The sequence below is a fragment of the Phyllopteryx taeniolatus genome, chromosome 5 (genome assembly GCF_024500385.1).
Source record: "Phyllopteryx taeniolatus isolate TA_2022b chromosome 5, UOR_Ptae_1.2, whole genome shotgun sequence".
Taxonomy (NCBI): Eukaryota; Metazoa; Chordata; class Actinopteri; order Syngnathiformes; family Syngnathidae; genus Phyllopteryx; species Phyllopteryx taeniolatus.
The window spans coordinates 27,110,422-27,125,811 of record NC_084506.1 but is presented as its reverse complement, the minus strand read 5'-3'; the positions used below and the strand labels follow the sequence as shown (position 1 = coordinate 27,125,811).

The 15,390-nt window shown below is 41.9% G+C and overlaps 1 protein-coding gene across 6 annotated transcripts in view; it reads right to left on the bottom strand.

Annotated features, from left to right (window-relative positions):
• Positions 1-15,146, bottom strand: part of scaper (S-phase cyclin A-associated protein in the ER) — a 69,707-nt gene extending 54,561 nt beyond the window's left edge. Inside the window, exons 1-13 of one of the 6 annotated variants that reach the window (XM_061774338.1) lie at positions 14,811-15,146; positions 8,868-8,985; positions 8,088-8,164; positions 7,042-7,239; positions 4,591-4,691; positions 4,130-4,246; positions 3,173-3,300; positions 2,800-3,086; positions 2,057-2,407; positions 1,103-1,270; positions 956-1,022; positions 743-860; positions 338-449 (exon numbers count right to left, since the gene is read on the bottom strand). In XM_061774338.1, the coding sequence (XP_061630322.1) occupies positions 338-449; positions 743-860; positions 956-1,022; positions 1,103-1,270; positions 2,057-2,407; positions 2,800-3,086; positions 3,173-3,300; positions 4,130-4,246; positions 4,591-4,691; positions 7,042-7,239; positions 8,088-8,164; positions 8,868-8,985; positions 14,811-14,978 (2,010 nt within the window). In that variant the 5' untranslated portion in view covers positions 14,979-15,146. Of the gene's footprint in view, positions 1-337; positions 450-742; positions 861-955; positions 1,023-1,102; positions 1,271-2,056; positions 2,408-2,799; positions 3,087-3,172; positions 3,301-4,129; positions 4,247-4,590; positions 4,692-7,041; positions 7,240-8,087; positions 8,165-8,867; positions 8,986-11,703; positions 12,119-14,810 lie in introns of those variants that run through there. The other 5 variants (XM_061774339.1, XM_061774340.1, XM_061774341.1 and 2 more) reach the window with 5 other exon arrangements.
• Positions 15,147-15,390: the final 244 nt, after the last annotated feature.

The following is a 15,390-nucleotide window of genomic DNA, read 5'->3' as shown; positions in this document are numbered from 1 at the left end:
GTGAAAATAGCGAGCCAGGTGTGGCAAAAATACCATTGATTATTTTGCTTTTCAATCACTCTGTTTCTATTCTCGGTGTCTCCACATTGGGTTACAATGCCAACATGTGTACATTTGTGTTTGTCCAGTTATGGTCAAAGACTCACTTGCCACGGCATGGTGAACATTTGTATTTTTATTTTATTTTTTATAAATGGGGTGGATTTTAGTTGGCGTTATTAGATGCGCATTTATGGCTGGCCTGTATAAAGCCACAAGGTGTGGTGAAAACAAAATAAAAATCTAAGTTCCTTTAAACATGAAATACCCATTTCCATCTGCTCAAGTTTTCACTCACCCTCTCCAAAAGCTTCTGCAGTTTGAGGGTCTTTTCCTCTCGCAATTTGTCCCGCAGCTGCTGAGCCTTCAGCTGTTTCTCTTCATGTTTTTTTTTCGATTCTGCAATAGTCCTGTCAGAAATATCTTCATAAATCATTCAGCTTTTTGTTAACATAGCCCAACACTATTTCAGACTCTGATAAGCCCTGTGTCATGCTGAGGGACTTCAATTGGTAGCTTAACAGTTAACAGAGGGTCAGACACAGAAAATTGGCCTTTGACATGGTCTGTTGGGTTAAATTCTTGTCAAAATAAGGTGAGGGCCTGCAAATGAGTCAGTTGAATTGAACCTCACAAGGCACTTAACATGTGGTAAAGCTGTTTGTGATGAGTTAAAAAAAAAAGAGAAAGAAAGAAACTGTACCTTTTGCGTGACGGTGAGGACAGTTTTTCATGCATATGGATCCCATGTCCAGGAGGTCGAGCAGGCTCTTCCTCCACCATGTCGCCCCATGAGGTATTTTGACGCCATGCCTCCCTCGCTGCAAAAAGTGGATAAAGAAAATATCTGTGGTGTAAAACATTTTTAACCCATTTTAAAATATTTCATTTAGAGCTGACATGTGGAAATCCATACCATCATAATCTGCCAACACTTCACTCCACTCCATAATGGGTCCACATCCTCCATCAGCCATGCCAGCCTGGAAGAGTGTAAGAGAGTGCAGGAAATCAAAGTAAATAAGTATGATCTTTAGGGAGTGAAATTTGCCATTTGTCTAACCGGGAAGTCATTTTCGTTGTCTGTCTCCAGATCGTTGTTCTCTGCTTGAATCTCTCTGGTCAGCTGCTCTTCTTCTGCAATAGCACTGGCGATCGCTTCCTCGTTGGCCTTCTCCAGTCTGTCAGCAAGCTCCTCTTTCTTAGCCAGGACCTCTGCCATGGACTGAGGCTGGACACAAGGCGCATGTGTCATCATACACACTATGACAGAAATAACAGGGTTTCTGATAATAAAATGGTAGCTGGTATAAATTTGTCCATTGGTGGCCGATTCAGATTTAAAGGAAGGCCAGATCAACCTCAGCACACTTTCAATCACAGGACTGTTACAAGAATCACAAGTGAGAAAGCATTCCACTGTCATGCAGGGCACATTTACTGTGAGGATGAAGAGATGGTGGAAGGAGCAAACTACTTTGCATTTTTTGTTTTCCCTGAATTGACAATATGAAATCACAGATTAGGTTTAATACAATTCATTGCTTTATGAGGTGCATGCAAATGACACGTGATTGTGGCCTACCCAAGAAGAGAAATTAACAAGTCAATTAAAAATGGTAGTCCATCATGATTAAGTGTATGAACCACTGTGGATCAATAGTAATCGTTAATATTAACATCCAAGCCAGTGTTAAGTACAGTACTTCCCTTTTTCAGGTTTATTCATATTTGACAAGATGAACTAAAAGATTTGGTGCTAACAGGACAGTAGTTGCTTTAAAAAAAAATAAAAAATAAAAATAAAAAAATCTACGGTACTTACAGCTGTTCTTCACAGTGAATGGTGCTTAAACTACAGCATACACAACTATGTAGTCTTGCCGACATATTTGGTCAGGGGGCTGCTAGATCGACTTTGTTTAGGCGGTGAAGCACCCGTGGGACCATCCTGGACTCCCCTCTTACCAACTCCAGGCCCACCCCTCCCTCTGCTCCTCCATCTCTCAGCACTCACAGTGGAAAGCTCTGTGGGGTCCAGCACACTCTCCAGTTTCATCGCCGCCATGGGAGTCTCAGCCTGTCGTGGAGCAGATGTGGCCATGCCTTGCGATGCACACCCCTCAGCCACACTGTCCCCCAAGGCCAACGGTCCACCGAGCCCATCCATCTGGGGTCGCTCTGGGGATGAGGAGTGGGCAAGGGCAGGGAGTGGGACTGATAAGGTCCTGTCTGCTGGTGGGGTTGCAGCTGAACAGAGGGTGGGCTCTGGGGCTTGGCAAGGGGTGAGATCAGCTATAGAGGGAGACCCGTCGTCACAGGGTGCGGCGACACAAAGCCCCGAGTCTTGTGCATTCTCTGCTGGGGGCTGCACCGACAGTCACACACACAAGCAGATGCAAGCTCCATTAAAACATGCATTTCACCAGAGCAGTAACAAAAACAAATCATGCAGGGAATCTTGCTATTGGCATGCCCTCAACACCCAATTCTGATCCAAATTTTCAGATGGATAAGATTTGGATTTTAAAACCAGAAGATGAATAAACAATGTGTTTTAATAAGTGTGAATTTCATGAGTGAAAAAGGAATTACAGCCACTGAAACCCATCTAATGAAAGCTGTGTGTTTCTGCACCTAATGAGCCCAAAATAAAAACAATGTGGTTGATGAAACCGTCTCATATTTCTCTACGCATCATGAAAAATCACTCTCTCTCGTTGTGGGAGATGGATGGCATGATGTAGTGGACCTAAGTACCTCTACTGTATCCCCGCTTACTGGATGTTTAACCTCGTCAGGGGGATCCTGGAGTGTAGGGACTTTCTTCTCAGAGTCCAACTTGGTTGCGTCCACATGAGTGGGGCACTGGGGGCAGATGGGTGGCTCTTCTTGTGGTGGCACAACTGACGGATTTCTTGTGCTGTTTTGCTTTGGGGCGACATGAGTGGCCAAGACCGGACTGACCTTGGCAATCATGGTGGCGGAGCGAGGCTTGGCCGCACGTCCTCGCTGAACAGTCTCCCAGCCTTCAGCATCTTTTTTACCTGAAAACCAAAAAGTTACTACGTCCCATTCCGTTCTTTACTTTTCAGTGTTTCATTCTAGGTTTGTACAGTGAGGGATGTCTTACTTGGCTTTTCCACTGTAGAAGTCATCAGCTGACTAGAACTTTGGGTAGATTGAGTACACTTCACTCGGTCTGCCCAACTGGGGCCCGTAAGGGATAGGCGGGCTGCAGCCAGGGCGGGTGGGGCACCACTGAATAAAATATACATATTATATATCTCAGTAAATGAATAAAAACCCAACGAGTCAATGATTAACAAGTGGATTCCAATTTTTGTTTTTATTCCATTTTATCTGGTCAATTCACACTCCACTGCCAGTCTCAAACAGACATTAAAACATTCTTCAGTTGTAAAAGCACAACCAATATCCATATCCGGCAGCATCTGATTACAGATCACCGCCTACACAGAACAAATGTTTCAGCAGTCTTTAACTGACACTTTCATCCACACATTCAACTGATAAAAAACAAAGAATTGGACTCAGCAAACTGAATTAAAAAATATTTTCGCCATCAGAAACCACTGTCAGTCACGATTAAACTGTACTACATGATACATTATTCATATATACATTTGCAAGACAATTTTGGGGACACCTGTACAATCTAATGAGCTCAACAAGGAGCCATGAAAGATTTTGAAATTACGTTACATGGCTCAAATTTGACTTACACTGTCAGACAAGTACCCATTGAACAATATTGCACATGTAATTCACAGTGATGACTTGAAAACTAAAATGTAGGAACCTCTAAGTATGACGCAATGCCGTTTTATAGTATGCCAAAAACCAGTAAACATACTGTTACACTAATAATACCTATCTGAGAGTGTCAAAGCTGAGTATTATTATCTTTGTAAAAGTAACATTGGTGTATTGGTATTTTTAATTTGTTTGTGTAGAAGTACCTAATGTTGGGAGTGGACAATAACACAAATAGACCAAAGTAAAAGCCCATTGATATTGGCGACAAATCTTGGCACCGCACCGTAGAACAGAGAGAGAAAGGGCTTACCCAAAGTTAAGGGTGCGACGTGCACCTGGGGAGGAAACCATTCTGTCTGCAGAGGCACTAGGGACCACGTGACGTCCAGGTGACATCTTACGTAATTCCCAGGCTAAAGAGGTAGGCCTGGAAATTAAAACAAGTGGTTTTGAGCCGACGCAAATAAATACTTGCAGCTACTGTATATAGACACAGTACACTTGGACAACATAAGATTTAGATGAGCAATTTCATAAAGTCAGTCAAATTACGCTTGCAGTGGCTTCTGTGTTAAAGAGAACTGAATAAACTTGCGGATCTTTTTGAAAGGAAGCCAAGGCTATTGATCCTCTCTGTTTGAGCCGCAAAGCCAGTGAGCAGACTCCAGCACTTTGTGGTCACACAGTTTAACCTCAGGGACTGGGGGTGGGGGGGGGCAGATGACAGCAAACAAACAGGAAATGAATGCGTTTGAAAGACAAAGAGATCACCTGTTCTGGGCATCGGTTTTCTCTAGCTTCTCCTGAAGCTGAATCCAGTCTATGAGGGCTTTGAAATCCCGTACGTAGTTGTCTAACATCATCAGCACTTCCTGAGAAAAAGTAAATAAATACAAAATTACAAAAACCTAGAAGAATGTGAAAAAAGCAGTATGATAAATCAACTGCAAACCAATCCAATATTGCAAATTTTACAAAGAAAATATACACACTTAAAACAGCTAGTAGCTAAATAACAACCAGACTATGTGCCTTAAACAAATGTGACCACTTTGAAAGGAGGAGTTGACAAAATAATGTATGTAGATTCCAAAAAAACTTAACATAGAAATGTATTTTAGGAAACACTGCCTGTTGTGTATACTTTTTCTAGTGGACTAAATGACTTGCACATCTATACACAAATATAATACCATGACTATATTTATGAAAGTCAAACTCAAAATACATCAACAATATTTGTATATCCACAATAATGGTAGACCGAATTTGAATATTTTTAAGAACTTCTGGATCCATCCGTCAACTACTAAAACTAATCGTAAAAAAGAGATGGGCCTAATAATCACTCAGTCGATTAATAGCTCTTTAAGTATTTGATCGATTGTGTGGAATTATCTTCAGGTGAAAAGAGTGCACCGCTTGGTTCAGTCTCTAGTTAGATGAACATGACATCAAGCTACGGGACATTGACCAACATCCATGCAGACCTTCTCACTGGCACAACTCGTCCGGCCATTGTTATTCATCTCAGGATAACACTGACATGGAAACAGGAGTTCAGATAATTCATAGAGCGAATTTGCCATCCCATTAAAATCTAAATTTAAATAAACAGAAATTTAGAAGCGAAGAACAGTTGAAACCTGGACACATGAAAGTTGCCGGAAAGCCCACACAAGTTCATGTGTGCAGAACACTGAGGAAGAACAGAGAAGGTACAATTTTGATAAGGGAATGGCTCTTATCTCGACTTGGTCTTTCAGATGTCCCAGAGGTGTTGGGCTTTTGGGATTGGGATTGGGCACTACCCCCCCACCCCCCCCCATTATGGCCACAACACACCCTCCCCAAGCTCTAATGAAACCAGACAACTGATGGATGGGGATCGTGAGGGAGTGGTAATTGAGAGTAAAGCTTCACAGTGCTTTTAGTTAATAGACAAGTCAGGCCAGTGAAAGATGTGTCCCGCAGCAGCTCTGATGATTGGAGCTGGTTAACAAAGACCGCCTCTATAGCTCGCTGCTCATTTCGTAAATGAAGGCCGAGCTGGTCCTCTGACGGACAAAGTCCACAGCGAGTGGAGGCATCGTAAAGTGGCTTTTAGCATGTTAACAGGCACACTTACCTAAATACAACCCTCACATAACGTTTCATGATGAATGACAACATGTTTAACCTCAGAGGTCTCGCCATTAGGTGAGTCAGTAAAAGCCAGTGGTCCATCCATGCACACAAAACAAATGAATAACTTCATTCAAAACAAGTTCTACCCAATGTCTAAAGACCAAATTGAAATATCTTGAAGGTATGTACACACGATGTGTAATCTTGACTGCACTGTGCATTCAGAAAAACATGCAGAAGGGTCTGGGTTAAAGAGGTGTTAGAGTTGCTAGAGCAGCAATAACATCATCTACGTTTTCCAAAATGAAGGCTTTATTCATGGGTTTTCTTTAGATGGAATTATGTGAGTTGTTATGTGAGAACAGCCAACAATTCCACTGGGGGATTGTAGTAAAGGAGGCTGTCTGAGCACTCTCATTCGGAATGACTCCATCATCTATCAAGTTCCAATGGGCCCAAACTGGGTGGGATGGGGATTATGAGCAGTACCCAGATCCACAGCATTAGTGTGTCGTGAGATGAGGGGGTTGAAGAAGAAAGGAGAGAAAAAAAAAAAAAAAAAAAAAAACTGGCTGCCAGATTGACAACGTAATGATCACACCAAATGGATCATGGCTACAGTCCTGACCGCAGACCATCACCAAAACCATGCTCGGCATAATGCAGCATGGCAGAGGAATCAATACAAGACAGAAAGCGCTAATCAGCCATTCAAAACGCACAAAAAATAAACGCACAAAATCAGCTCAAAAATCGGGTTAAGGGTACAGCAATATTCAACACAAGAAGTGAATAACCACATTATCAGAAAAAGCCAGATGCTGAAGAAAACACACATATCATGTTGTTTACAACCTGTCATCAATATTCAGAGCAGGCTGCCAAGAGCATGCCCTGTGATAACTCTCTCAGCATTGTGAGCCTCTGACAAAAAGCAGAAGAAGAATGCGGCCTGTATTTAGATGTCAATGGCTCCCTCTAGTGTTCTCACCAACAACAAGCTGATGATGAGCACAACCACAAAAAGTAGGCTTTAATTTGTGTAGTTCCGTCGAGGAGTTTATGTCCAAGCAATTTTTTTTCAAATGCGCTGACCTTGCATTCTACGACACTTTGATCGGACTCGCACGTGACGTAGATCTCATCCACCGCACGCCGCAGGTTGTCAAACAGGAAGGCCCAGTAGCGTGCTCGAAGGTCCACTTTGCGAGGCTGCCGAGCTTTGGTGGGGCTCTTCTCAGTCGCCTTGTCCAACAAGGCACCAGCTGTGCTTTTACTCTCCACACCAGTATTCTGAAGAAAGAAAATTGTTGTTGCAGCTCACATACTACAAGTTTTCTCTTTTTCAAATGAGACACAGTGAAGTCTACACATGCTTGTTCAAATGCCAGAAGAGATTGTTTTCACATGTACTAAACAGCCAGTACTTGCCACAAATTCTTCAATGTTGCCGTTGGCCTCTTGGCAGCCACCCCGACCAATTTTGTATTTGTCTTTTCATTAATTTTGGATGGACGTCCACTTTGTGGTAATGCGACGCTTGTGTCATATTTTTTCCACTTGATGATGACTGTCTTCACTGTGTTCCATTGTATATTTAACAATTTTAAAATTATTTTGTATCCTTCTCGTGACCGATACATTTGAACAATAAGATCACTCTGATGCTGTGGAAGCTCTCAGCAGACCATGCCTCGTGCTGGAAGATGTGACTACAAAAATGGCAGGAAAAGCCTACTAGAAAGGCTGGATTTTTTATTTATTTATTTAATCAGAGGTACTTTAAATGGTGTCTGCTGACTCCCATATAACGAAGTTGAATGTGATTGGTTGATTCTGAACAAAGCCGTCAGTTTATTTTAACTACCTTCCTTAAAAAAATTTCATTATTTTTCCAATAGAGATGTGCAGGTCATAGGTCACATTAATGGTAGAAAAGGTTTTGAAATAATTTCTTGATAATATTTTTTTATATTATAAAAGAAAGGCATTTGAACAATGTGCAGAAACCTTTTATATCCACTGTAGCCCAACTTCATGTGAAATTCCTGGATGAATTTGAGTTCTAAAGAAGCATGAGTAAATATCCATATTAAAATTGGTAGACGGTGCCCTCTGGTGGCGTTGGATCAAGCACCCACCTGCTTCTTATTTCTTTGCTGCCCAGAATGGGTCCTCTGAGCTCTTGAGCTAGCAGTGGAGTGACTTTTGGACTTTGCTGTGCAGAGAAAATGATTCATTTTAAAACAATTGATTAAACTACAAATGTAACCCAACAGACAGTTTGTGGATTGCTGTCATGCATTCAATATACAAAATGGATGAAAGCCCTATTGGAAGTATACAGTCAGGAGGGTGGATGTGTGGAATGGATCTAGCTTCCAGCATTCAAGGAGTACGAAACAGTCTATGACGACGGCGACCCCCCAGGAAAAACTCATCGGAGCTATACGATTAATGTAAATAACCTATTTTGAGTTCAAAACGGCAAATTTCGCCGAAAGGCGACTGATTTGCATCTATGTCCAAAGCCACTGGACGGTTCAGCAGAAGGATTAACGAGCCACAGGTGCTGACCACTGCGCTACACTGTACTTTGTGACAGTAGAATTAATCCTTTAACTTTTCAAAATTTCTAAATTTCTTACACTTGAAGAAGATATCATGAACATGTTATAAATTAACCTACTAAAACTAACTCATCTTTGCGGTTACAAAGGACAATACAGCCAATGTATCTCCGTTAGATGCAATAAATTGGCTAAAAACAGGAAGAAAACAACAGAGAACGGCAGTGAGGAAGTGTGGGAGGCTTGTGAGTGGGAGCTGACCAGAGTGCCTCCTTGTGTGAATAGCGGAATAGAAGGCCCGTTAAAATAGCTTCTTAATGTAAAAACACATTATGCTTGAGAAGCACTGACCTTCCTCCTCTTTACTTTCCAGTGGGACACTCCATGCAATCAAGTTCCGAGCAGCCCGGCCCTCTTCGGCGACGATCTTGCGTACTTTGTCATGACTGTTGGAGCGCTGGAAAGTTGCCTGCATGGGAATCCAAAACATCAATATTTCACTTCATACAGGAAATGATACACGATGGTGGAAAGCAGTGTGACTAAAGATAAGGAGAGTTTCACTGCAATGTATACTGCCAATAATAAAAATCTAACAAGAAACTCTATATCTTGTGTATTGTATGATTATTTTTTTAAACCATGTGTATCTACTAAATCAATAATCATGGTCTTGGCGTGACAAATTAATTTATCACTAAAAATGTCATCGATCATGCTGAATTTGAAGGTTGTGTGTGTGGTCACAATACATTTTTGTAACAAATAGCTGCAATTCTTTAATTATCTGTAGTAGTGACAACTCAAAATTCATTAAGGGGTCTTACAAGGGCCTCCCATGAGCAATACAGTATTTAAGACTAAGGTATCTGATACAGTAATCCCTCGTTTATCACGGGGGTGAGGTTCCAGACTACCCCTGCAAAGTACCAACCACATATTTTTTCTGATACATATTTTAAAGCTGTATGAACCTCCCCAGACTTCCCCACACGTCTATTAGCCTTGACCATACTCTTAATAACACCTTTTAAACTCTTTTAAAATGATTATCAGGTATCATGACTTGGCAACGGCGAGTACTCAAATAGTACCTGTACCTGTACTCATAACAGTCTGAAAAAATTTAGCAGTGCATCCCTCTTTAAGGTCAGTCACTATCATGATTACATCCAATCCTATGGCGACAGAGATACCATTACCATTGTTGCTCAACAATCAAAAGATGTCAAAATCCCTTATCTTGATATTAAATTTCAACCCGCCAGTTACAGCACATCGCACCCTTGAAGCTGTAATCCCATGCTACTAAGAAGCTGAAGGAACAAGCGACTTTGACATTGAAAAACAATGTATGCAGACGATTCTCGACCGGTTAAAACTATCCATCGTTTGAGCTGGAGGCTATCTGAGCGGGAACTTTGGGTGTGAGGCAGCATACACACTAGACTGATCCCCAGTATTAAAATATAAATTGATAATATAGCGTATTGATTTTAAAGCCAACTGGATGTCAGGACATGCTCATCACACATCTCCAACATTTGATTTCAAAAATGAAAAAGGTCTTGTGAGTTCAGAGCATAATGTGACACACATTATTGCATTTGCATGCATGTAAGATGCTGTGTGTATCTAACTTGCATGCAAGTGCAGTGACACATGTATGTGTTCTTTGATATCGTGCAGTACTGTACAGAACTTATTATGGATATTAGTTGCATTGAGTGAAGTGGCTGGTGTGTCTAGCTTTGCGTTTGGCAGTCTGATGAAAGGGTATTGTTTCTATGGTTACCCCTTTAGTACAGTGCTCCTAATGTGGTCTACTGTAGTGTGGCGTGCTATCAATGTCCACATACGTATGTGCATGTTGCACAATTGAAACTGTCTCATTTGAAGGAAATATGGGAATTATTCCAGCACGGAATACAACCAGCTGTTAGTTTTCACTTCATGCCATAAAGCTGTTCAAGTTCAATATGATGCACTGTAACAAAGATGCAACATATTGGTGAGAGCTGGAGTCAAATGCACTACAGTGCAAGAGCGTTAAGCGGAAGCAAGGCTGTGACAAGAAACAGCTAGAGGCTTGAACCAACCCTTTTTTTCGCCCAACATGCATCACGGCTGACCTACACATTGAGTATGCCTCAGTGACTGTAGAAGCTCTAAGCAAGCAAAATACTGTAAGGCAAGTCACTCATCACATATTTCTCTTTCGCGTCACAATACCTGGCTGTGTCATATGAAACGTGGCAATTCAAATATTGTCTAAACACAGAATAAGCGTTTAAAAATGTTCAAAAGAGACACCAAATGTGCTTTTGTATTGTATGTGAAGGAAACAATATGATAATAGGCTCTATTGATAATAGGCTGCTTGATTCTGGTATTCATGTCCACAGTCTTTTATTCACTGGGTCCCCTCTCTCAGTATAATGGCCTCTACCTACTCTGCATTATTTAATAACTGATCTGATGCAAGCGAAGTTGAACACAACCATAGGGTGCAGGTTTGTATTTTTTGCTATAAGCTTAATAGCCAAACAACAAATGTTGTTGCTAATTAGTCAAAGACATACCCAATGGAGCAAAAAAACGTCTCTTGTTATCTTGTCATCAGAAAGAAATTGTGTGCAATTGAGAGGTCATAAAAAGCAATGCAAAGATGAACTGTCTATGGCTTGGGAAAAAACAAACACATGCTGTGTAAGAATCGTTTCAAGTGTTATTCTTCTGATATAATAAAATGTGTTGGTGTCACATCATGCAGAGCCAAAATGTACAGGTCCTGATACTACTTAATGCCCCCAAGGGAGATATCCAGCTGACCTACTTTGGAGCGCAAAATTCTTCACTTCAAGTAGCCTGTCCGCTTATTATCCCGAGTGAGAAGAACACAGACATTAAAAGATAACACTTAAGAGTCAGGCATACAAATACAAGAGAATCCCCTTGCCTGCTTGCCGCTAATAGCGAAAACATTGCTTTAACCCACCTAATTAGCAGAGCACAACCAGTCTGCTGAACCATATTGTAAAGGACACAGACTTCTTCGTCGGAAACAAGACACATATTCCAAACGAGTGCTGAGTAAGGAGCAAGCGTAAGGTTTCGCTTTTGTTCCCAGCACGCAACAGAACAGGAGCGAAGCCCATAGGAGAAGAGAAAAACATGAAATACATACCGAATAGAAGAAGAGTGCCGAAGCCGCTTCTTTGTCCTCGTCCAGCCGTGACATGCTGTTGCTGCCCACTTCAGGCGCCCTGTTCCCCCTCACCAGCAGCGCCACTTGTACTACAGGCCATGGCCATCTGACAGGGCGACTAAAATAGACTCCCAGTGCTCGCTCCACAATGTCACAGCAACTTGTCCCGCTAGTTCAACTCCTCTCAGAGAAGACCAGAGAGTCACCCCTCAGCGGAGTTAGGCCCGAACTCGCTGGCTGCAGCTGTCCATCAGCTCAGCACTGCAAGCCGTTTGTTACATTTGCAGCTTCCGTGCTGCACTCGGGAGCCCACACTCTCTTCCTTGCACTCTCCTTCTGCCGCGACTCTGCGCAGTCATGCACACCACAGACCCCCCCCCCAAAACCTCGGCTGCCAGTGATGAGTGTAGCTGCAGGCGAAGGGACCGTGTGTGTGAGTGTGTGTGTCAATGTGTGTCAAACGACACATTCGCATTAGCAACATAAGAGTGATGCTCAGAATCTGATTGGACTTTGCATATGATGATTCATAGTCTTATGGTGGATGCAAAAAAAAAAAAAAAAAAAAAAAAAAAAAAAGCACACGCTTTCATGGTTTAACTGCATGCAAAATACTATCTTAGCATCAGCTAGGTTCTCTTTTTAATTATTTACATTGAATAGTTTTTTTACGGGCTGCACGGCGAACTAGTGGTTCGCATGTCTATCCCACAGTCAAGAGGTCGTATGTTTGAATTTCAGATCAAGCATTCATGTGTGGAGTTCCAAAAAAGAGGCATGTTTATTAACTGAAGAGTAAAAACTGTCCACAGGTGTGAACATGAGTGTGATGCAGGGTGTACCATGCGTTTTGCCAAATCAGCTAAGGTAGGCTCCAGCTCATCTGCGACTGTAATGAGGTGAAGTGCTATAGAAAATGGATGATATTATAGCAGGGTTTCGTGCAGGTTTTCGTGCTAACAGCAGGGTCAGTTTTGTTTATATTTTGGCTCATTTGCTTTCAGGGCGTTTGAGTATGTTGGCTATGACTGTCAGGTTCCTGTTTGTGTGCTTGTTCAATTACTGAATGGTGATGCTGCCGTCCATTTTCTGTACCACTCGACCTCATTAGGGTCGCAGGTGAGCACTGGGAGAATATGCAAAGTCCACACAGGGGGTCTGAGTCAAAATTTGAACACCAGGCCTCAAAAATGAGAGGCAGACGCGCCACTCTCAAATGAATTTATTTCACATTACCTCTGGGAAAATGTGTTGCCCAGTTGCACACCCATGACCCTAATGAAGACAAGCGGTATCGAAGATGCAAGATTTTTTTTGCGTGCAAACACCACACAGGAAGGCTAGAGCTGAGTTTTGAATTTGAACTCCATAACTCAGAACTGTGAACAGACACGCTAACCACTCGATCACTGTGCCTGACAGATGGCAAACAGAGAAAAACAACCTTCTTCCAAAGGTGTTTGGCTTTGGCAAGGTTTCAGTCTGTGGATTTTCACTGTATTTATTATGTACTGTACCTGTCAAAACAAACCACTATGATATTTGTAAAAGCAAACTTGTTTTGTACTGGATTTTGTTAAGACTGTACATGTGTACCTGATAATTGTCTAGTGAGTGCACAGGTATGGTAATAGTAAACTGTAACACTGTGATCGTGACTGTGGTGTCTAGCAACTAAGTGTCCAACTTAATACCTGCAGGCCAAACCCAACCACCCACCCACGCATCATTGTATGTGGCCGGGGAAGCTTCCCACATTTTTAGTTAATTAGTTATCCACTATAAAACGCATAGTAATCAAATGCAGTGGCAACTATGTAATATAATGGGGCAATTTTTAGGAGTTATCGCACAGATCACAGGTAAGGGAAAAGAAGTGTAACAGCCTTGCACTCTAGCCACACACCTCGTCCATCAACGAACACAGTGCTGCTAGGCCTCTGATTAGTGGACATCATGGTTAAAGCAAAGCAAATTTATTTATATAATTTAAACAATTTGCTTTTCATGACTAAAATCCTTTAAAAACAAAGAAAAAATTGCTTATAAACATTTCAAACAAAGAGAAAAAAATAAAAGTACAATTAAAACAGCATACATTGCAAGAAATATCATTTAAAAGTGGAAATGCTCTAAAAAGCATGAGAAAAGAAGAGTTTTTAACCTGGACTTGAAAACATTCACACTTGGGGCTGACGTCACTTCTGTTGGAAACTTATTTCATTTGTGTGCAGCATAATAGCTAAATGCTGCTTCACCATGTTTGCTTTGGACTCTGTGCTCCACTAGTTGACCTTTTAGCGATATGCTTATTGCAGTATTTCAAACTGCAACTTCAATATCAGTGAAGCATTAATTAAAAAAAATGTTTTTAATTAAAAAAATATAATACAAATGTAACTTCCAGTGGCATTAAAAAACAGTCAATGGAGACAAGGAAATAAACGCCATTGGTGTTTTTAATTTTAAAAAATTGATTCACACAATTCAAAGCTTAAACTGTTACTATTACACTTCTCTACATCACTAGTTTCCTAAAAAGAAGACAAACTCTTGATGTTGCACTTTCCTAAAAAGAAAATATTTAAGATGTTGAAGTTACATTTTAAATGACAAATTTGTTCCTATTCACCCAATCTGAACCAAACCATGACCTTCTAACCGATTAAACACTTCTCCCCCCCACACACACATCCATGGGTATGTCATTGCTAACAGCTTGAACATGCAAACTGTCCACTTTACTGTACAACAGCAGCCCTCATTTGCATTGAGCATTGAAGACTGCTGTTGTCACAAATTAGTCTACACAAATATTACACATCAAAGTTAGCATTATTCTTCCTAGTATTGAGTCATTCGAACAGCACATATGACAGCTGACCATGATATGAAGAGATAGAAGGGGAGATGCTGGTAGCACCACACCCACCGACGGTAAGGGGACATTAAAGCCCAAATGCGTTTTAATCGAGGCTGCTAGCTAGCAGCAGTGTTAATCCGACCACGCGCCCAACAAAGACTTGAGAGACGAACACGAGGTGCTCCATTTTGACGAAAAGCAAACGTAATGGGTTTCCGGTTACCTTGAGCGCATTAATGGTCGCATTCTTGTTTTTGCCTCCTCCATGTGAGGAGCCCGAGCTGTTGCTGCCAGACCGCTCCCTCCCGTCACCTGCGTGCCCGACTCTCGGTCCGAGACGGTGCTGCCCGGCGCCCCGCCGTCGTCCATCGTGTCGACCGTCTTTGTTCATCGATGCGCGCTACGTTCAACGCTCAGTCGGGGGAGAAATAAGAAGTCCACGGACAAAGTTGCCCCCGTTGTCAGAGTGGATGGCAAACCATGATGTTACATGACAGCGAGGTTCAGCCACCCCAGAAAACGGAAGTCCGCTGACATGGCCATGTTTTGGATAGACGACAATGTGGTCCAATCGTGTTACTCTAACATTAGAGCAACGTGGTCGATAACCAATCGAGTGCAGGATAATTCGGGTCAGAAGGCGGGATTTACTTTATTTAGGCGGGATTTACACGTCTCTACCATGGCAACCATACAGATTGAGCGGGCATTTCGCAGAACGCGAGCAAGTGAATCTACCTTCAAAATAAAGGTAAACTCTTGGTGCAACGTACCAGGAAATTTGAATTTCCAAATTTACGAAG